The sequence below is a fragment of the Passer domesticus genome, chromosome 15 (genome assembly GCF_036417665.1).
Source record: "Passer domesticus isolate bPasDom1 chromosome 15, bPasDom1.hap1, whole genome shotgun sequence".
NCBI lineage: Eukaryota > Metazoa > Chordata > Aves > Passeriformes > Passeridae > Passer > Passer domesticus.
The window spans coordinates 7,137,677-7,159,067 of NC_087488.1; the positions used below are offsets into that span (position 1 = coordinate 7,137,677).

The 21,391-nt window shown below is 40.5% G+C and overlaps 2 protein-coding genes across 8 annotated transcripts in view; one reads left to right on the forward strand and one right to left on the reverse strand.

The window, feature by feature from the left end:
- LOC135281612 (phospholipase A2-like) overlaps positions 1-11,355 on the forward strand; it is a 28,743-nt gene extending 17,388 nt beyond the window's left edge. For 3 of the 4 annotated variants that reach the window (XM_064390638.1, XM_064390639.1, XM_064390640.1), the window contains 5 exons: positions 1,798-2,202; positions 6,591-6,756; positions 8,237-8,343; positions 10,766-10,904; positions 11,152-11,355. In XM_064390638.1, the coding sequence (XP_064246708.1) occupies positions 1,998-2,202; positions 6,591-6,756; positions 8,237-8,343; positions 10,766-10,904; positions 11,152-11,173 (639 nt within the window). In that variant the 5' untranslated portion in view covers positions 1,798-1,997 and the 3' untranslated portion in view covers positions 11,174-11,355. Of the gene's footprint in view, positions 1-1,797; positions 2,203-6,590; positions 6,757-8,236; positions 8,344-10,765 lie in introns of those variants that run through there. The other variant, XM_064390641.1, reaches the window with a different exon arrangement.
- Positions 11,356-11,967: 612 nt separating this feature from the next.
- Positions 11,968-21,269, reverse strand: BFAR (bifunctional apoptosis regulator). 4 transcript variants are annotated; one of them, XM_064390635.1, is made up of 8 exons: positions 20,849-21,269; positions 17,344-17,674; positions 16,306-16,504; positions 15,868-16,037; positions 15,107-15,251; positions 14,680-14,850; positions 14,021-14,223; positions 11,968-13,146 (listed from the first exon to the last, which is right to left on the reverse strand). In XM_064390635.1, the coding sequence occupies exons 2-8, from the start codon at positions 17,607-17,609 to the stop codon at positions 12,954-12,956; spliced, it is 1,347 nt and encodes a 448-aa protein (XP_064246705.1). In that variant the 5' UTR covers positions 17,610-17,674; positions 20,849-21,269; the 3' UTR covers positions 11,968-12,953. The 4 variants fall into 4 exon arrangements, with proteins under 4 accessions (XP_064246705.1, XP_064246706.1, XP_064246704.1 ...); XM_064390636.1 differs by lacking the exon at positions 20,849-21,269 and adding an exon at positions 18,827-18,977; XM_064390634.1 differs by lacking the exon at positions 20,849-21,269 and adding an exon at positions 18,750-18,960.
- Between the last annotated feature and the right edge of the window lie 122 nt (positions 21,270-21,391).

Sequence of the window (21,391 nt, forward strand, 5' to 3'; positions counted from 1 at the left end):
CCTTTCTTCAGAGAAAAACATATCAGCTGTGCTAACACATTGCATCAGTCAGCATCCTGAAGAACAACATGAAATGTAATTCATCTTGCTCCCTTGGATACTGTTTTCATTGTCATATGCAATGGCATGCTGAATGGGATAGTGTTCAAGTGGAAGTTTCATTAAGCAGCTCTCGGACACCATTAAAGTGTTCTAATAGGTGTGACTTATTGACCGGAAGAGTCGGTAAACAAATGAAGTATAAGTGACAGTGCGAGACCAGAGTAACAGTAATTAGCGATGTGACTCCATGAGTAATAGGAAAATTGTCCTGACCCAGTTGATGGCAATAGCAACAAAATCTTTAAAAAATGTAAAAAAAAAATAATCCCCAACAGATGAGTTGTGTGCCAACACGTCTAAGGGTCGTGAGCAGCCTTTCTGGTTGCCACACAAGCCACTTCACTCGTGTTCCACTCCAGCTGTGCTGGGGCACACAGTGGCAGTTGTGCTCCCCATGCTGGCCAGAGCCACGCACAGGGGTGCAAGGAGAGGGACAGGCTGGCAACATTGTCCCAGCACGCCTCACCTGCAGCTGCTTGATCCTGCAGGCATCAGGGCTTCACAGGAACTCTCCACCTTCCCCTCTCTGCAGAACACCGGCACTCTGGTGGGAACCCTGCTTATCTCTGCCGTGTGGAGCTCCCACAGGCACCCTCTGCCTTGCAAAGCGCCGTGCACAGCCCTGGCTGAGCTGCCACACCTTGCCTGGTGTTCTGCAGGGAGTTGCACAAAGGCCCACCAGGTGTACAATGGCATATCAATATCCTGCCTCCAATCAATGTTCCACGTTTGTCCCATGCTCCCCTCACTTCAGTGCCAACACAAACATTTCAGAGAGCTTGGATTAATGAGAGCATAACAAAAACAAATCTGATCTGTCTGTGCATGTTTGTTGTCTCCTGGAATCACATCACATGATTTTCCACCTCTCCTGAATAAAGACAAATGTTATAACACAGAAATCAGAGTATTTTAATGTAAAAATATAATTATTCCTCAGTATGTGCATGAAAAAATTATTTTACTTCTTTGATGAGAATACCATTCACAAAAACCCCTCACCAAACTACCAGCTTCTCTCCAAGAGTAAGATGACATGACAAATAAAAAATTCTTTGTAAATTCCATAAATAGAACTAGTTTTATTTCTCTTTCCATATCCTAGCAGTGTAGGCCTCAATGGGATCCTATGGGGGTAATATCCTGGAATATAATAATGCCAAAAAATAAAGAAAAAGTATGAGCACCACAAGACAAAACACATGCTCACATAATCAATACTCTATATTTCAGGGCTCCTGATTGCTTGAACAACTGACAGGAAATGCACTGGTTTCAGTGCAATAATAAAAGGTCTGAAGAAACACTTGGAAAGTATGAACACAGAAAAAAATCACATAAAAGCAAGTCATATCGTCTGTGTGTTGAGAGAAGCAATGAAACTGATTGTAATGTATGTTTTACAAAATAATACAAGAGTTGGAAAGGGAATGGGAAAATATACAAATATACAATGTACAAAAAATTACTCACTTTTAGAGTTTCTTTTGTTTGAGGTACAATTAACAAGTTTTTATCAAGCTACAAATATCCGTAACCGGTTTAGGAGTTGGTTGTCCTTTAGTCATCCAAGGAAAGGAGCAATCAGTAGATGAAGTCTGGCTGATACAGACTCCAGATAGAGCACGTCTTCAGCACTGGTTATAATTAACCACCAGACTAACTTACAACACAGTTCCTGCTTTCCTCTTCTAGATCTGGATTAAACTACCTACGAACTGCTGTAATTCAAAAAGAAAATCCAGCTGCCAGAGCAGGAGGTGTGGAGGAGCGGAGAGGCGGCCCCACCAGAGCTGCGGGGTGTGACCCCCCGTGCCCGCGCTGGCTCCGCTGCCCGAGTGACAGCTCGCAGCTCCCGCCGGCTCCTCCAGCGGCAGCTCCTCCCTTCTGGCCAGATGGACAGCGCAGCTTGGACTTGGGCTCCGGGGGACCCGGCTCGGGGCAGAAAGCAGCCTTTTATAGCCGGCACGCCGGGCTGCGGCTCACACCTACACACTGCGCTGCCGAGCAGAGCGGCGCTGCCGGACCCGCACCCCCGCCCGTCGCTGCCCATGGCGCCGCTGCCCCCGCTCCTGCTGCTGCTGCTGCTGCCGGCGGCCGGTGAGTAGAGCCGGGCCCCGCGGGGCTCGGCACCACACGGTCCTTCCCGGCGGGGAGCGCCTCGTCCGGACCCGGCCGGATGGGGCTTGGCAGGTGGGAAGAGGGGCAGAGAAAGGAGCGTTAGGAGAAACGCTGACGGGAGGTGCCTGTGTTCCCACGGAGAGCAGCCCCTGTGACAGGTGGCCAGCGCTCGGGCACAGCTGGGTGGGACTGCCCAAGGGAACCCCGATTTGCGCTGCCAGCGGCGGCTGGAGCTGCCCCGACAGCCCGGCCCGTGCTCGGACCGCGCCGGCACAGGGCAGCGGGGCTGCAGGGGCGCACAGCACTTCTGTGAAGTTCATCGGTGATGTTCAACTCCGCTAACGAAGTTCCGTGTTTGAAATCAGTGTGCAGCTTGCACGTGCAATACCAATCTTTCTATAAAGCCGGGAGCTTTACCCCGCTCTTCTCTGGGTACTGGAGTGAGCTGTCACGGAGCAGAGTTACCAAGCAGTTCAGAAGCAAGAATTGCTAGGACTGAGATCGCCTACAAAACCCTAATTGGGTTATTCTGAAAAATGAATCAGTCTTCATGAATAAGTTATGATGTGAGAATGTAATTAAAGGACCCCTGCCTCACACCTTCACACAGCCAATTAGTCACTTTGCAAATATTTAATTATTTTTTTTGTCTCCTACATCCTATTTATTAATCAGTGTTAAAGACTGGTTGTAACAATTCACAGTCCATTTCCTCTTAGGTTTTCTGAGGTATTCATTAGTACAGTATCTGATTGTACTAGTTTCTCTGAAACTATATCACCCCTCTTTTTCAGATATGTATGTGGGCTGACACAAAAAAGCATCCTCTAATTTTAGGTTCCCATGGTGACATGGTAGAACCCAATTTAACTTACAATACATAAAATTATGCAGAACTCCAACTACTCAAAGCCTTCTAGTTCTACTGAGTGCTGTGGTAGCTTGGTACTCCAATCCCAGCATATTCAGCAGGCTGGGAGCCTACTATTTGTAAACATCAATAGGCATTGTTTTAAAGTGATTAAATTAACCTCATGCTGAACCTTTGTGACAGCTGCAAGGATAAAATCCTATCTTCCAGAATAGCAATCAGCTGCCTTAAGTAAAAGATTCTCTTGCAGTTTTTTTAATACATTCCTACACAGTTTGCAAATTTTGCAAATAGCAGGATCCTAAAGAAAAGAGCCTCAATTAATTCCTACAACAGATTCCAGGCACAGAATGGAGCAGGGTCTGGGGAAAGGCAGTCCTGTGATTAAAGCCCATAAGGTAAGGTGCTTGCATAATGGGGCCAACTTAGGGCCCCCCAAGCTCCCTGCCCCAATTCTACTTCCTGACCTTATAACGCCCTTTGATTCCTTCTGCATTTTGATCATCCTCCAGACTTCATCCTTTGCATGGGACAAACCTCAGAAGACCATTAAGGAAAGCAATGAAATCACAGTTTCTGCCAGCTTGGGGTGCTCATTACAGAGAGGCTGGCTGCGCTCCGATTGCTCTGAGTCAGGCACCTCAGTCACCCACTCCGTGGGCAGTGAGGAGCACGGGAAATGCAATTTACCTGTTTCCCAACTGGTCCAAAGTATCAAAACAGGCAAATTTAACCTTTCAGAAAATTTACATGTGACCAGAGTTTGTGGAGATAGCACATAAGTTGTCTGGGCAATAAAACGAGGTGAAAAAGGCCATTCCTGATGACTTATAAAACAAGAGGTAAAAAGCTAAGCAAAAACTAAGGTTTCTGTAAGGCATACAGTTATTTTTTGTAAGATTTTGGAAATGCATCAGAAAGTCTGCTTATTCCCAAGTTTCAAGTTCTGAACTACTGGAGCCTTATGACTGTATGGAGATATCCCTAAAGGACATTTTACACATATTTACCATAAAAAATGTTTCTGTACCCTCAGTCTTTAAAAGAACAGCTTAAAAATTCTTTTTAAACCCACAAAACAGCATATACTATCATCATATTGATACTCTGATTGTTTCCATAGCTCTGTGCATTCTCAGATGGTATTTCATTGCTTTTATTAACTCAGCTCATAAAGCTGTTGTGACAGAGTATCATATTCAGAGTATCTATGCCATGCTGATTTACAACTGGATGAGAGAGATGCTGTAACACAAATATATTACAAGGACAAAAAGTTTATGTTGTTTTCTTTAAGACATGTGGCATATTATACTTGAGCTCCTCAGGTCAGAGAGTTCATCAGAGAGTTCATCACTTCTACTTGTCATGGATTTAAATCAGGGGACTAGGAATTGTCCCAAGTTAGCAAACAATTCTCAGATGAAACCAGGAATATGATTTGGAAATTCTTGCTTTCTTCTTCCTGACTTGTATCTCTCCTACACCATCCTTCCTAGTTACCAGGAACTGAGACACAATGTAAAAATTCTTCACTTTTTTCAGAATCCCCAAGGTCATGCAGAGCAAACACAGCTTTGCCATTAACCATGGTTCCTCCAGACATTACTGGCTGTCTACAAGAGTAACCATTACTGACACTAAGAGCATAACCAGTTGTCATTGTAATGCTGCAGCCTGATTAGAGGGTTTTCAGCTCAGAATTTACTGAACTTGTACTGACAATGAAGATAACACTCTCAATGCTATCATAACATGAATCTGTTTATAACCAAATGGATGCTTCTGCTACCCAGAACCAAAATGTCACACTAAACATTCAGGTAATGTTCTGGAACAGAAGCCATGCACAACAGACACTGTTCACTGTCTCAGCAAGGAGATTTAGGGCCAACTCAGCAGTTTTGAACTGAAACTGCAATCGACTACATAGCAAGGAAGCTTTTCTTAACTCCTCAGGATATGATTGCTTTTAATCAATGGCCAAAGCTGTATGTGCAAGTTTAAACACCCTTGTTTCAACACTTCTGCCCCTAAATCACATGTTCAAAAAGCAGGAGAGACAAGATCTGGGAGTGCTCACCAGTCAGGAAAGTGATGCTGCCTCAGGATTCTTCCTGAAGTGTTTTTTTTACCATTCTCACTCACAAACCAATTGAATTTCTTACTGAGGTGATTCCATGAGGTGTTTAAATTCCACTGTTTCATGACATTACAAGTGCCAGAGGTCACCAGCATCCCACACGTTTCAAGTTACTCAACTGTGCTGGGACCGGTATTTTTTCTGTCAGATTTTCCATTAACTGATTAGAGTTAATCATATAATCTATTATGATATAATCTATTACAAAAGGTTACTCTATTATGCTATTATAATAGATTATGTGCTTACTTAGATTATATAAAAACTGCATAATCATATAGTTATTTTGTAGGAAAGTAACCATCAAAGCCTTCAACAATGAAGTCTAACTATTTTTTTTCTGCTGTCTCCATCACAGGTATTGTCAGTTATTAAAACTTAATGCCTTTTGGAATCTGTAACCAGTACTGGAGTTTAGGTTTATAAACTGTTCTCCTCATACCAAAATAAGTAATTAGTTTAATTAAAAAACTCTAATCAGAAGCCTTCTAAAACAAGTTTGTTTTGTAGTCATTCAACTTTCTAAAATTTGCTGTGAATAGCTTGGAGCCTGCACTGAAGGAGAGGCTGCCCATTACCATGGGGGTCTTCAGTGAGTTAGTTCAATCTCCAAGCATGACATGAACCCCTTAAAAACCCAGAGTCTCAACAGTTTTCTGCTGCTTGGGACCTCTTGCTTTAGTACTGATATGGGATGATTAAATTATAGTTCCTAAAGTAAATTTTGTTCTGGAGAAATAATAGTGAGAATCACTTCAACAACAACAACCCCAAACAAAAATAAACAGGAAAATAACCAAACCCCACCTTTCTAATTTCCCTGGAAAAAACTCCAAGCACCCATCCATTTCCCTGCCTTACATCCACCACACCATCCCCACCAGTTATTTGGCTTCTTTGTCTAAAAATCAGGAAAACAAAAACCCTATCATAAAGGACCTTTTTCTTCCAACATAAAGCACTACATTCTACAAAATAATATGGGCAAAATTACACGTTAAGTTAAAGAGAAAACACTGCAACCCTGAGGCAGCTAATCTTAGCAACTGGGCGGGCCTGGGCCACAGAACACACGCTGGCCCTCACCAGCTGCAAGGCTGGAAATGACTGCTCTGCCATTGTACACTGCCTCCATGGGAGGAAACCTCTGCAGCTCTTCTCAGGGTTCAGTATTCTGCTCACTGTGGGCTGGGGACAAAGGGACTGGGTCAGGCAGCATGGCCCCAAAGTGCCAAAAATAAAACTGGATTATTTTCAAGTACTCTAATTTATTTTCAATGCTTTAAAAAACCCAAACAATCCCAACTATTTTATATTTGCGTGTTGGATTCAATAATAGTTTTTCTTCCACAGTTTATAAGGGCACTTTTGGGGAAGGCCATCTGAGAAACCGCAGAGGAATTCTGGAGCTGGCTGGAGCCATCAGATGCACCACAGGGCGCTCTCCCTTCGCCTACATGCGCTACGGATGCTACTGCGGCCTGGGAGGGAAAGGATGGCCCAAGGACAGAGTAGACTGGTGAGAGCAACTGTTCAGCTGAGTAATTAAGTGCTGAATGCAGATGACAAGCAAAAGGACTAAAATATAAATTAGGCCTATTTGAGAGAGGGAACTGAGTTTAAATACAGCTCAGATTGCTAAGAAACTCTGAGGCATTCAAATTGTGTTGATATTGATCTATACAATCTTCCCTTTAATTCAAATTCTCGTTGCATTAGTACAGGATTCACAGTAGAACTGTCTTTGCTGTTGCATTTCAGCAAAGAGCTAAATAACTAAAGTTTTGTGGGAGAAGCTTTAAAGTTCAAACATTGAAGCTATCTAAAGTAAAAATTAAAAAACAAAGGCAGTAAAAATCTTTTGATTTTACTATCTTCCATGTTATTAGTATTCAAAATAATACATAAGAATTATTCAACCTGCTGAAAAAGAATTCTAAAACCCAAACCTTTCCATTTAGTACTAAATCACAGCATACTGACTATCATCATTGTAATTTATAATTGAACATTAACTGACAAGAAGATGATTTGGGGTTTTGTTTTCGTTTGGTTTTGTTGTTGCATGGTTTGGGGTTTTTAAAAATTTCTGTGCATGAAAAGGAGTTACTGAGCTGTGTTGTTCAACTGTTATGTACCACAAGATCTTTACACAATGATTTGTGGGGAATGACCAAGTAATTACTTAATAAGCACAGGAAAAACAGTAATTGCAAAGTGAGAGCTCACAGCATTAACTTTTCCTGTTGCAGACACAAGTTTCTCAGGCAACCTAAACACCATCTACCTACTGCAATCTGATGGTTTTAGTGTGCCAGGAGGAAACTGAATGAATGAATGAATGAATGAATGAATGAATGAATGAATGAATGAATGAATGAATGAATGAATGAATGAATACTTTGTGGATACACCTGGTTCTTCCAGCAAGTCAAAAAGAAAGGATGTAATTAGTTTGCAGCAAAAACTTACAAGCTGCATAATTTCAGGTCCTTGTTACCACCTCTCCTTGCTTTTCTGGGCTTGCAGTGACTCCACACCAGAGACACTACACTAGTATATTTTAATGCCTTTTTTAAGCATTAAAATGCCATTAATTCTTACCTGTACTGTTCAGTTTCACAAAGTCATAGGAAGCTTAAAAATTCTTTGTGCCAATTATGACAAGAACAATTTTGAAACAATAATTTTGAGCAACTTTCCAAATTTTCTGATGATAATAAGCTTCATTTTGTGGAAGGGGCTAGGAGAAAAGCATACTCACACATAACTGAGAATGCTCTGAAGATTCAATTAGCTCAATGCATATCAGACATTTTTCTCCTCACTTATTACATGAAAAAGTAGTAAATTTTTCCAAGTGATCTATTAAGCCGTTACCCTGGTTTGGTTCCTGAGCAGGTAATGTTTGTACACTCACTGATGCTGTTTTATTGTTCCACACTGATAGAGCCCACCCAGAGTGTGTGACCATAAACCACCATCTCTGTTCCTCTCAGGTGCTGCTTTCACCACGACTGCTGCTATGGGAGGGCAGAACAAGCAGGCTGTCAGCCAAAGACTGAAAGTTACCACTGGGAATGCAAAGACAATTCTGCTGTGTGTGGTGAGTGAGCACTTGGGAGCTTTTTGGTGCTGGGTTATTAGTTTGGTTTGGTTGTTTCTTAATTCTACTAATTATCTCATTAGAAAGGTATTTTCTTCATTAACTCTAAGATTCTTAGTTTACCATCCTTCCTTTTGTGACTTTTTTTGCCACTGTGCCTCCAGAAAGCACAGCTAAACCAATCAACTGAATGTAGTTCCCTTTTCTTAATCCTCCCTCTGACTGACACAAGCAAACAAAACTGAGCTAGAAGCATCTATTACCTTCTCAGAAAACACAACCATAACCATCTTTTTACATCCAGCATTAACATTTGCTGAGGAACCCATGTTATGCTACTCCCTGCAAGTCTCCACCTGGAGAGCAAGTACCAACAGGAGACAAGAAAATTGGAACAGTTTAAAAAGGAGGTTTTCCCTACTTAGCAGAAAATGACAAATTCCCACTATTTGTAAGTTTATAAGGGACATGTTTTTGACATATTTATCCCTGATCAGTTGCACTGATAGCTGTAATTCATGAATGAACTCATAATTACAGGTTACAGTTTCAAACAATGAGGTAATAAAATATTTGATGAGTTTATTTCTGGAAGTTAAATTAACAAATTTAATTTGAAAATATTTACATAACACAAGCGTACAAACTGCAACAGATTGCTGACCACATCCTGATAAATTTTGTTTGACTGCTCCAAAATATCCTTGCCATGCTGAGGTAAGGGAAGGACAAAGAGATCACAAAGAAAGAAAAACCCCAAAAAATGGCTATCAGGAAAATGCAGCTTTTCTTTTACATTATTTGTTCACAACTTCCAAAGTTTTGGCAAATGCTTTCTAATATACTGACTCATTGAAACTGTAGCTTAGCACAAGCCCCCAGTATTTACAAGGTTGTTTTTTTTTCTTCTTGTTGTCATGTTTTTATTGGTTTTTTGTTTGTGTGTTGTTTGGGATTTTGCTTGCTTGTTTTGTTTTTAAAATCAGGTACTTGGTCAGTCAATTTGCATATAATTTTATACTTCTACTTAGAATGCAAATGAGCTTGAAAATTGATTATTATTTGCACTACAGAAATGCAAAAACCCTTACATAAACTTGTTTAAAACAAGTCTGAGTTTCTGACTACCATGGTTTAAACACAACAGTTACAGAGAACACAAAAGCCTCTCATTTCATACTCAATTTAGAATTTGCCTGACCTGAAAACAAATGAAAGTTTGGACATTACTTCCTTTCCTCCTTCATATTCAATCTTTACTTTGCCCAAGTAAAAAATTCATTCAGAATCTCTACTTGCTTATACCTTCCCCTGCTCCAGATGGACAAAACATCTTCTCTCTCACACTAATTAATCACATTACAGTCCACCCTTATTTGGCTGTAAAGATTTTGCTCCTGACAATATTCAAAATACTGGCCAAGATAGCAGGCGTGGTGTCAGGAAAACAAGTCCCTGGCATAGCATGGAGAAGATAAAGTCTGGAGCAATACCAGGAGAAGAACAGAAGAAGCAATAGTTCTCAGTTAGCATGTTTTCATTTTTTATCCTATCATGTTGTTCATGCTACCTGTGCTATTGAGCAGCTCTTAGGGCAGCTAGCTGCAGCATCAGCACATATACATTAAGAACACTTCCATTTCATGGCAGAATTTGAATTTTCATTCACAAAACTGAACACTTGTTCTGCTCCTGGACAAATCTCAAGCAGTGATTTGGCTAAGCTTTTAAAATGGTAAACACTCAGACAAAATGTAATCAAGGATTCTTCAGTTTACAGACAGTTACAGAGAGAAAAAAACCACACACTTCTGGGTTGGCACACTGAACCCAAAATACGTGGCTGTAGAAGAAAATGTTCATGCCAAGAAGAAACACTCATGCCAAGAAATCTGTTAAGTTACAACACTACAATTATAAAACAAACATGACAAGACATGGATTTATCACACAAACACACTTTACTGCACGCCTTAATAAAAAAAGGTGGGCAGTTTAGGCTGGACATGGAACACCCTTACATGCCATGTATACATCCCATATATCATTTTTAATGCTATATCCTATAGTAGATTATAAAGAGTATGTGAATGAAATTAAGTTTCACTAGAGCAAGAAGGGAGGCAGGGAGGGTCCCATGTCACTTTCTAAACAGAGATCAGTTATCAGAGTCCCTTTATTAAAAAACTGGAAGAGTATTTCAGTCTTTATCTGGCTGTTGCATTTTCACCTGCCAAGATCAGTGGTTACTGACTGATCCACAGGTTCTCAGTCTTACCAAAGCTTACAGTTCCTATTGCACTTGAAATGTAAGGCATTTGTACTGCAAATAGGGAATGTGAGGGAGCAATTCTTGGTAAAAATTCACTGGGGATTTTTAATTTCTTCAGACTAATATCAAACTTACTGTGTTTTCTTTCAGACTCACTAGAAGATACATGTCAAAAAATGGCATGTGAATGTGACCGTGAAGCTGCCAAATGTTTTTCTAAAGCTCCCTACCATAGAAAATACCTTTTGTGGCCAGACTTTATGTGTGGTGAGATTCAGCCTTTGTGCAGGTATTAGATACATGACTCTTGTATATATTTAAATCTAAAATGACTTTTTTTGGCCACAGTAATGACAAGAAATTATTTTTCCCCTTTCTTGATACTCCTTCATTCCACCTCAGCCTCTCCACCTCAAAACAGCCAAACATTTTTCCTGTTATTTACTTTCTCCCATGCATTTATTATTGACTAAATAGAAGTCTGAATTTATCTGCTTAAGAAGTAACTGACAATGTTAATTTTTGTTTATATTCAGATTCACAGATTTTTCAGATTGATCATATCATTTGCTGTGAACTTTTTACCCCCCTCTCCACTGGCTAGAAGATACAAATCAAACTTCTCCACCAACAAATCTTAGCATTTGTTAACTTTGAACTGGCTGGGAAAAGTTCATGAAGTGACAGTGTCAGCACAAAGAATCCTCTCATCTACATTAAACACCTACTACAAAGCCTAATTTAAGTGTTGAATTTCATTCACCTGGAGTAATGCTACCTGCATTGAAGAATCATATAATCAGGTTTTTTCTAGAATTCACTTTTTAAACAGAGTTTTCTAAACAGCTGTTTATTTGATAAGGCTCAAACTCCTTACTCTATGTACACCCTGAATTCCCTGCAAGCACAGGGAGGAATTCTACTCTTAGAACTTCAATCACATTTAAAAATGCAAATGCAAACCATCACCAAAACAAAACATGAAAAAAATGTAGAAGTTGTTGGGACCAACTGGCTTTCCCACAAGTGCATGATCCTACACAGCAACAGTTTATGAAGCTCAGAAGTGTATACACCTCATCAGGTTGTAAAGGTAGGGTCATTTCACAGATATTTGGGAAGAGAAATCAATACCCTGCACTGATGAATAATACACTTTTTTGTATCTGCTGATTCGAACACTTATAGACCCAGAAGTGTTTTATGTCTGCGTTCACCCATCTCAACTTATTCAGAGGTGCAGGGCTAAAGAACAGGTTTGCACAAGTCAAAGCTAATGACATGTACTTCAGTATTAAAAAAAAAATCAAAACCCAAACAAATATCAAACCCCAAATTCTCTGTAGGAATAGTGAAGATTTCAAGAGAGATCTTTAATTGTGAAAAATATTCATAGGCAAATTTAGATCACATTACTGACACAAATGAAATAAACAAAACAACAAACCAATGCAGACTGCAAGGGGACAAAGTTCTTGAAAAAATCTTTTGATTACCTTTTGATTCAGTCAAAGGAACATACATTAACAAATGTCAATCCTGCTTACACAAATAACTTTCCAGTCAATATTTGCTGACATAGATACACACATTATATTGCCATAAGTAATTACAGTGTCAGGTCACATTTCCAAAATAATCCTTTTTAAGAGATATTTAAGAATTTAAGAATTAGCAACAGAATTCAAGAAGAGAGAATGAAAGGATTTATTGATGAAGTCTAACTGAGCTGAATAAAAAATTTCCATGGTAATTATCACATTTTCCAAGACACAAGAAAATTGAAGTAGTCTTTGCCTTCAACTGCAGGAATTTTGGAGCAAACTCTACTGTGAGATTGTGTATAGGGCAGTCACAATGCTACATGTAAAAGAAGACTGAAATAAATGAAGTTCTTTCAACATCAAGCCTATCCAGGAAGGGCATTCCTTTGGCAAACTGAAGTTGAGGAACACATTGCTGGTATGAAATGTTAAGTTTAAAAAGAAAAAGAAAGAAATCACTGTAGCAGTGCAGAAGACACTGACTTTAAGGCAGGCTTGAAAAAAACCAGAATGCTCAGGACAGAATGACGAAATTTATCTGATACAAATAGGGAGAGATGACTGTATGAGTTTTACATGGCTATACAGGAATGTGCTTTTTTTTTTCCAATGGAAAATTCCTTTTTCCTTCATCCTTCAATTTGGAATCAGCTGGTTTAAGAGTAACTTATCTTAAAGCTTTTTTGTATGTTTAAATTAACATAATCCACCATTTTCACTGCCACATCCATAACGAAGAAAAGTGAAGTTTATTTAAAATGTCCATTTTTAGAAGCTAAGAGTTCCAATGCCAATCACTGCACTTGTGTCTCCAGACGCCTTATCTCTGTAACTACAAGATCAATGTTTATAACTGGGTTAAAATACAAGGCCCAGTAAAACAAACAATTGCAGACAAACTGAGGAATAAAAGGCCAAAAAATGGCAACAAAAAGTCCCTGGGTTGAGACTTTCCAGAAATGTCTCCACATTCTGTGAGGAATAGTCCTGTGAAAAAGGAAAGGGAAAGGCTTAGAGGAACTTTGTGGATTCTTCTTACCCAGCTTTAAGAAATCCTAATAGGTGCTACAGCTTTGCACTACTTAGCCCTTACTTGGGTACCTGTAAAAACACCATTTTGCACTCCACGATAAACTTTCCTAAAAGCCAGCAGTAGCAGATTTAAGAGGAAGCACTGTGCCAGTGCACTCAGCCCCCGCAGGCTCCAGTGCCAGCTCAGCCCTGCCTCAGGCCGTGCCCTCTCCCTGTGCTGCTCTGGCACCTTCTGCCCTCTGTCGGCTGGCAAAGGGAAACCAGCACACACCAAAACCAGAATTTCTCCCGTACCATTTCCAAAGATCACACCAACTATGAATGTTAACATGCTTGCATTAAGACTGAGGTAGTAACAGAAAACAGAAATTCTGATATATTACCAGGACTAGTATCAGTACAACTGAACTTATTCATGATTCTGAGGACTAATCCCAAAATAACTACACTGTATCATGGCTACATTCTGATGTATTTAGTTCTCAGCTGACAGCTAATACCAGGCACCATAAGAGGCAGTTCTCAAGGTAAGGTTTAATATCTCCCAGTGGTTAAGAACATGCTTGTTGCCATCTCCACATTTGCTACATCTGATAAGTAAAACTATCTCTAAGAAACCCTTGGAAATAGCCATGTGCTTGGAAGCATGCACAGAAATAAAGGTATTCAAGAGCAAGCAGTAGCATATGTGGGAATGCAGATTCACATGTTATTAACCTCAGGGTTTGGGTTAGACACTCATTTCAGTCAGCAACTGTGAAATTGTAAGGCTGTTACTTTCTAAGGCCATGTACTTCCTACCCTCTTCCACAAGCCCTGTAAGACTTACTTCAGTTCTCTTCTTGACCACAGCCTCCAAAAGGAGAATAATTCCAGAACAGACAGCAACATGGCATTTACAATTATAAATCTTGATGTCCAGTAATGCACATCTAGCCAATCCCAAGCAAATTCAGCTATCAGCTGGTATGGCAAAAATAAATACTTTACAGTGAATTCTCTCCATTGCCTCCAAGAAGGATCTTCAAGGTCCTGTAAATTAGGATAAAAAGACTGTTAATCAATTTTCTATTAAACTTACTTATTACTGGCTTATTTCCACTAGTCTTTTGTTGAAAAGCTGGGGGTTTTATACACTGAAAGCAGTAATTTATCTTTATTATACTCACTAGTAGGTAATACTGTAATGCAGTAATTTCCATTAGATTAGAACATCACTTTCTATAGTTATGTGAACTTCAGAAGAATCAGTTTCACACATTTAAAGTCTTAAAAGCCCAAAATCAATCCTATTAAAGGTAATGGTTGCAACACTGGTGATTGCATACAATAAAATCAAAGAACCACTTACCCTGTAGGTCTGCTGTTTTTAAAGCCATAGTGTAAAGAGATGAAATGATGAATAATTACATCATGTGTTTTTATGCTGCTAGTCTTAAAATGCTTATAACTAAAGCAAGTAGCACATTTAATGTTTTGAATACTTACAAGTAGTTTTGTGACAGTATCTTCATACTTGTCTTCTTGCATAGGACAAATTGTGTGGATGAAAGGTAGGAAAGCTTCTGCATAATCAAACAAATATAGATATAACATACTGAGTCTTGGAGAATTCTTCAGTGCATACAGAAGAAAGAGTGATTTTCCTGGGTTTACAGCCTAAAAGGTATCAAATTATTAAGTTTCAATCAGTAAAAAAATAAAATGAATGGGACATGCCACTTCTTAGATTTTGTGACAATTATTTTTCAAAGGTTTGTTTTTCAAATACAACAGGTCATTAAACTGAGCAGTTTTTACATAGGAAATTCCAGTACTTTAACATTCCTCCTGGTTTTAAGAGAATCTTGTTTTAAAGGTATTACTTTTAAAATAATTAATATACATGACATGACACACATTATATAAAATTTACCTTATATTCCCAAAGGTTCTGTGGTGGTTTAACACCTAAAGTTTTCACACATTCCAGTTCTGCCATAATAGCTCTCCTGTGGTTACTGTTCTCTACACTGTAAGGCTCTTTGGTGAAATCCTCTTCAGTCAGTGTTAGGAGGAGTCTACAAAAGCAGAAGAATTAAGGTGAACAGTGCCTACTCACCAAAAAGGATGACAAACAAATACACAACTCCACACTGAAAAATAAGCTACTGATACAAGGTAGCACCTTCTGGGTTAAAGAATCATAGAATACTTTGGGTTGGCAAACTTTGGGACTTTAAAAGATCATCATCACATTGCATATCAAGTGTTCCACACCAACTGCATCTCAGAGCCTGGGTTTTAAATTTCCTTCTTTTCCAGTTTCCTCTTGCCTGCTTTCAGCGTGGCTCTTGGGTGGAATACATATGCATATAGCACATGCATATTTCCACAAGAAAGGAAAAGTGTAAGGGTGGATAATACATCAGTAGAATTTTACTCTTGGTATCATTTCAGTCTGCATTGTCAGCATTTTAAAAAGTTCTTAGAAAATTTTCAGGTAGCTGACTCTCTACTACTAAAAGTTTTCAACAGCAATTGTTAAAACTTCTTCTGAAATTTATTCTGACACATCAACAGAATATTCCCACAATCTAGGTAACACAGTACAGTCATTTCACAATAAGCCACCCCTAATGAACCTGTCAGTAGTCCAATCACATAACAGCTGTGCTTGACCACAAGGCCTCTCACCTTCCATTGACTTTCTCCAGTAAAAATCTTTCTTTGTAATGTGAAGCCCACGGGCCCAGCTGCTCCAGCCAGAGTATCACTTCCTCAGCAGTCCACTTAGCAACAGGCTTGTGGACAAGATGATCATCTTCAAATTCTCTGCTACTCCAGTGATAGCCAAGTAGAACTACCTACAGGCAGATTACAAAGATAAATAAAGATCCTTTACTTGCAAAGCAAATACATGAATTATATAAATAAACACACAACAAGAGCCTTGACACATAGAATCTTCCATTTCAAGGAGACTAGAACATTCAGGTTTTAAGAAAGTATTTTGAAGTTTTACCCACTAACTTCCATTTGCTGTACACTGCAGTTGTAGTTCCTGACAGACAGCTCTGAAGGCCACTTTACTGACTCAGCCCAACCAGGGAAAACCAACCAGGTGAAACTTACTGCTACACAAGTTAAAGCTGTCAGAACACCTGAGAAGAACCCTCCTCGAGGGTTAATTCTTGCTGTGTTTGGAACTGTAGGCATCTGGTCGTTCCCATGCTTTTGGAAAGTTGCCAAGCTGCGTGCTACATCACTGTTCTGCTGAATATCTTCTTTTCTTTGTTCAATGGCATCAGAGAATAGCTTTTCAATAACATCCCTAATAGGAAAAATATTTGTCATTATACTGTAACCACTGAGGCTTAGTATTCAGAAAAGGGAGTCATTTTTGGATTTTTGTTTTCCAATCTCTTACTAAAGACAATCATCTTTAAAAGCAAGAAAAAATTAGTTATTAAAGCTTAGTAAATTTAGAATTTTATCAATCACTGCAAAACAATATTTTCCTTAGTTTCCAAAGCTAAAATACCACATAACTCCCAAGTAATTTCTTATATAAAATTAGAATTCTGTGTGCCACTGTTATTGTGTGCCAGCCACAATTATTAAAAAATGCTAAACAAAAGACAACATAAATCCTACCATAAATCAATCCTACCATCCATTTATTTAATGTTATTAACCCCAGATAAAGTATTATTAACAAAACAACTTGTGGGTAATTCAAGACAGCAAGTAGATTTTTTTAGCTTTGTTCTGCAATATGATCACATTCTTCCAATAAATAGTTCCTATTACAGAAATTACTACACAATTATCCAAGATCAATCTCACTTAGAATTATTAGAAAACAACCAGCGATATTGAAAGACTGAGGATCCTGCCTCTCCATCTCCCATAAAATGTAGAAGGGGGGAAAGCCCTCCCCCAAACAAACCTCCTCCCTCAAAACAAAACCAACCAACCCATCCCTTAATTCCATGTGCTTGAACAGTTCATGACAAGTGCACAAGCTGAAAGTCTTTGGGATTTAAATTTCTTTGTGACAGTTCAGATTACCAATTATCTAAGAATATCTGCAGCAAACTCAAGAAACAGACAGCAAATTTCTGTGGTTTCATTTATGTAAAAAAGACATTCACAAAACAGTTCACTCACCTGAGGAGGATGTTGACTTTGGGGAATCCTTCCCATTTTTCTCTGCACTCAGGACATTCATTCTTCTTGGACGATACCCACCACAAGGCCAAGCAATGCCTGCAGAAGCTGTGCCCACAGTTCAGGGTGGTGGGATTGATCAGAATGTCGTAGCAGCAGTGGCAGAGGAACTCACTGACTGATATCTGCCGGCCCAGGCCAGGAGCAGCACACGGTTCAACTTCTGCCCTCTCTGTTTCCCCTTGTAAAGTCTCACCTTCTTCCATTTTCCTTTAAGCCTTCCACAAACAGAAAGCTCTCTCAGATCTTCAAACCAGATAAGGCACTACTTCTGAAAAGCAACATGAAAACAGCTATTACAGAAGTTTAGAATTGTAAGCAATGTGATTTATCATTGCACTGCTTTTGACACCCGGATGTTTTTAAATTTTTTTAAGTAACTCAGCCCTCCCCAAAATGAAACATGATCTACTTCTTCAACAATATATTCATTGCCAACTACAATCAAAACCAGATTCTAGATGTAAACAGCTGGGCTCAATCTCCCTATGCTTTCTTCTCCCATGTTATAAAATACATGAAAGTGAAACAAAATAATTCACTATGATTCACATGACTTTTGACAATAGCTTTAATCAAGGTTTTAGTAAAAGAAATCAGTCAAAGAAAATATAATTAAAAAGTATCATCTGAGGATACAAAAATAAAATACCAGTATAATGTCATGATCTAATTTACTTCATCCCTTTTCTTTCCAAGCATATTGAATAAAACATTATTAACAGAGGTCAATGCTGGATATTGCTGGGCAATGTTGAAAAAATATAATAAAAGTTTGATCCACCAAGTCATATGCTTCAGAATCATAAGGGACTGATCTGCACACCTTTTCAGCAAAGGTCTAAACTCCACATAAACGTTACTTGTAGTTACTTTGTCAGCATTACAGAAAATGCATAGATAAGAGTTTAAGATGGTTCCAAGTTTACAAAAAATATATTTGCTTGATGTTCCTACTCCGTTCTCTTAGACAGCAGTATATAGATTCTTAAGAAAAACACTGATCCACGTCATTAACTCATCACTCATGATATGTTAGAAGATATCAAGAACTAGACAATTTTCTCCTCAGACGCTACCAAACCAAAATATGATTGCACTCTCCACCTTGTGGCTCCTGCTTACTACTAACTTACCAACTTGCCATCCAGATCAAGCACGTAGAAGCAAGCACGCAAGCAGGTAAAGAACAGAAATCACGAAAAAAAGCACAAGTTCAAAAACAGAAACCGATAGTGAAATTAGAATCCTTAGACTTCTAAACCTGCATTTCCATGGCACATCACAGGCTGTTGTCTTTCTAAAACAGCACTTGTAAGAAGAGAAATAAAGACAAGATTTTGCACCTAAAAACATTCTTCTAGTTTTCCTGAAAGACAGAGGCAAGAGGATTTCTGTGGAAAATAGAGGAAAACCATTTCACCGCTCAGCCTGCGCCAAGTCAGAGCCAGCAGCAGAACGACTCCTAGCTCCTGTCTGTTGCCAGCTCCAGCCTCCCGCACTCCGCGCTGCCCCCCAGGCACGGCACAGCCGCTCCGGGCCCGGCGGCCCCGCACGCCCGGCCGCAGCCCCGGGCCCGCCCCGCCGCTTCCGCCCCGCCAGCAGCGCGGCTCCTCCCCCGCCGCTGCGCCGGCCGGGCCCGCTGCTTTACCTCCAGCGTGTCAGGTCAGCGGACACCAGCGCTGCCGCACTGCCGGACCTGGGAATACACACACCTCCGTATTCGTGGGAACTGAGCTACACTACGCACCCAGGCAGCCTTCCTTCGCAGAAACTATTCAAGGTTGATTTTACAGCAGAGATTCCAGGGGTAATCTTAGAAGTAAATGAGACTTTGCAGTCCTAAAGCATCGTGCACAGAGACTGTTCTTACCGCATAAGAGTCTATCTCTCCACACATGCACAATTTACTTCTATCAGTCTCTGTTCCCTCACTGAAATTCTTTTCCACTAGTCCAAAAAAATTTGATTCACTCCTTACAACGCCATGGCAGGAGGTTGTAGCCAGGTGGGGATGGGCCTCTTCTCCCAGGGAACAGTGACAGGACTCAGCTTTACTCTGCACCAGGGCAGGTGTAGGTTGGGCATTAGGAAAGGGCGATCAGACATTGGAAAGGGCTGCACAGGGAGGTGCTGGAATCACCGTCCCTGGAGGCCTTTAAGGACTGGACATAGCACTGAGTGCCACGGTCTAAATGACACCGTGGTGCTTGGTCACAGGTGGGACCCAATGATCCCAGAGGTTTTTTCCAACCTAATTGATTCTGTGAATTTTTAAAGTGTACCTCTGAGATGTATTTTTTTCAACTCTTCGACACAGTGACATTTTCTTTCAGGATTTTGTTTCAGTTTGATACAAACTACAAGTCCAGTTCAAATGACATTTCAGTTAATTATTCCAGCCTATTTCAAGAAAGAAAATAGTCTCTCACTGTTTTCTCTCTCATATTATTCATTTTTTTTCCAGAGAACCAATGAGTAGATCTTTAAAGTACTCTAGCATGAAAGAATTCAACCTCTTCCAGATCTGAGGAAGTGCATCTAGATCTACCTTGGTATGCAAGGTGAAAATGCAGCCCAGAATACTTGTTCTAGAATATAGTTTTTTGCTACATTTTTGTGTCTTTTCACTTAGTTTCACATTCAATGTTCAATAAAGTACAAGAACATACAAGTGTTTGATAGGCTGTGCAGCAGACTTGAATGATGTGAAAACATGGCCTTTTTGTTCCAGTTTATAAAATTTTTGACATACAAAAAGCCATAGAATCTCGAACTAACTGCTTGTATTGCCCTCTCCCACTTTTTAGGGGCTCCTTCTGCTTATGTAATACATACATGTTGAAGTAAAAAATGTCTAATCTGTAAAACATAGTGCTTCAATTCCTGTTGAAGCACTTAATTACAGTACCTTACTGTTTGACTTGCAGCTTATTTTGTGGGTGAGGGAAGCAGAGTTCCCAGATTTGTCAGCTGCTTGTGGGAAAATGTCAGGCTTCTAAAACAACCATCAACCACTTTAACGTGCCATGAGCACTTTAATTAGAAAGTGCAGAAATGCATCGTAAAAAACTGAGGAGTAACACGACAATTTTAGGCTTCAGCCAATTTACTGCAAAACAAAAACATCTCTGCCATGTTAACTAATATCTTACTGGGAGCCATTTAATCATACTCAATGATTTCCTGGGAATGTCTCTTGAATAAATTGCTTATACTGAAGAATCTTAAAAAGCTCTCTCCACTAAATCCTGCGTAATTATTTATCTTTTTCTGTATGCAGAAATTACCCGCCCCAATTAGTGGGAATGTTTCATTTGTTTTCATTCTGCTGGAATTCTGGAAAAGATGCTTTGTGAGCCGTGTGAGCTCCAGCCCTGCAGCACAAACTGCGAACTCCTGTGCCGCCCGTGCCCACAACTGCAGCCCCGTGCCCCTGCAGCACCTTCTCTCGGGGGCAGCCCTGCCTGGCACCGCGCTGCTGCGGGCCCATCCCGCCGCGCCCTCCCGCCGCCAGCTGCCACAGCGCCGCCTGGAACAGGAACAAGCTCCTTCTGCAGCACGGCAAGGCCTCCGGTTCCCCTGGAACTATCATCATTCAGGCATCGTCGCTAGCAGTTCTCCACCATCCTCCTGGTGTCTCCTAGGCAGAGTCCCATGCCTTCTTCCTTGCTGGCGCTAGTTCCGTATTTCTGGCTTTCAGGGCAAGGCCCACATCCATGACATTTCACCACACCCCACAGAACGGCGGCTGGCCTAAGACTTCCTTCGCCCCGGCAGCCCTGCTGCAGCCCCTGCGGCCCGCTCAGAGCGCACGGCGGGCTGCTGCAGGCACCGTTCGAAGCTGTGGGAGCCGGGCCCACGGATGGGGCGGTGCGGCCCTGCGGCCCGCTCAGAGCGCACGGCAGGCTGCTCCAGGCACCGTTCGAAGCTGTGGGCGCCGGGCCCGCGGACGGGGCGGTGCAGCCCTGCGGGCTCCGCCCCGGTA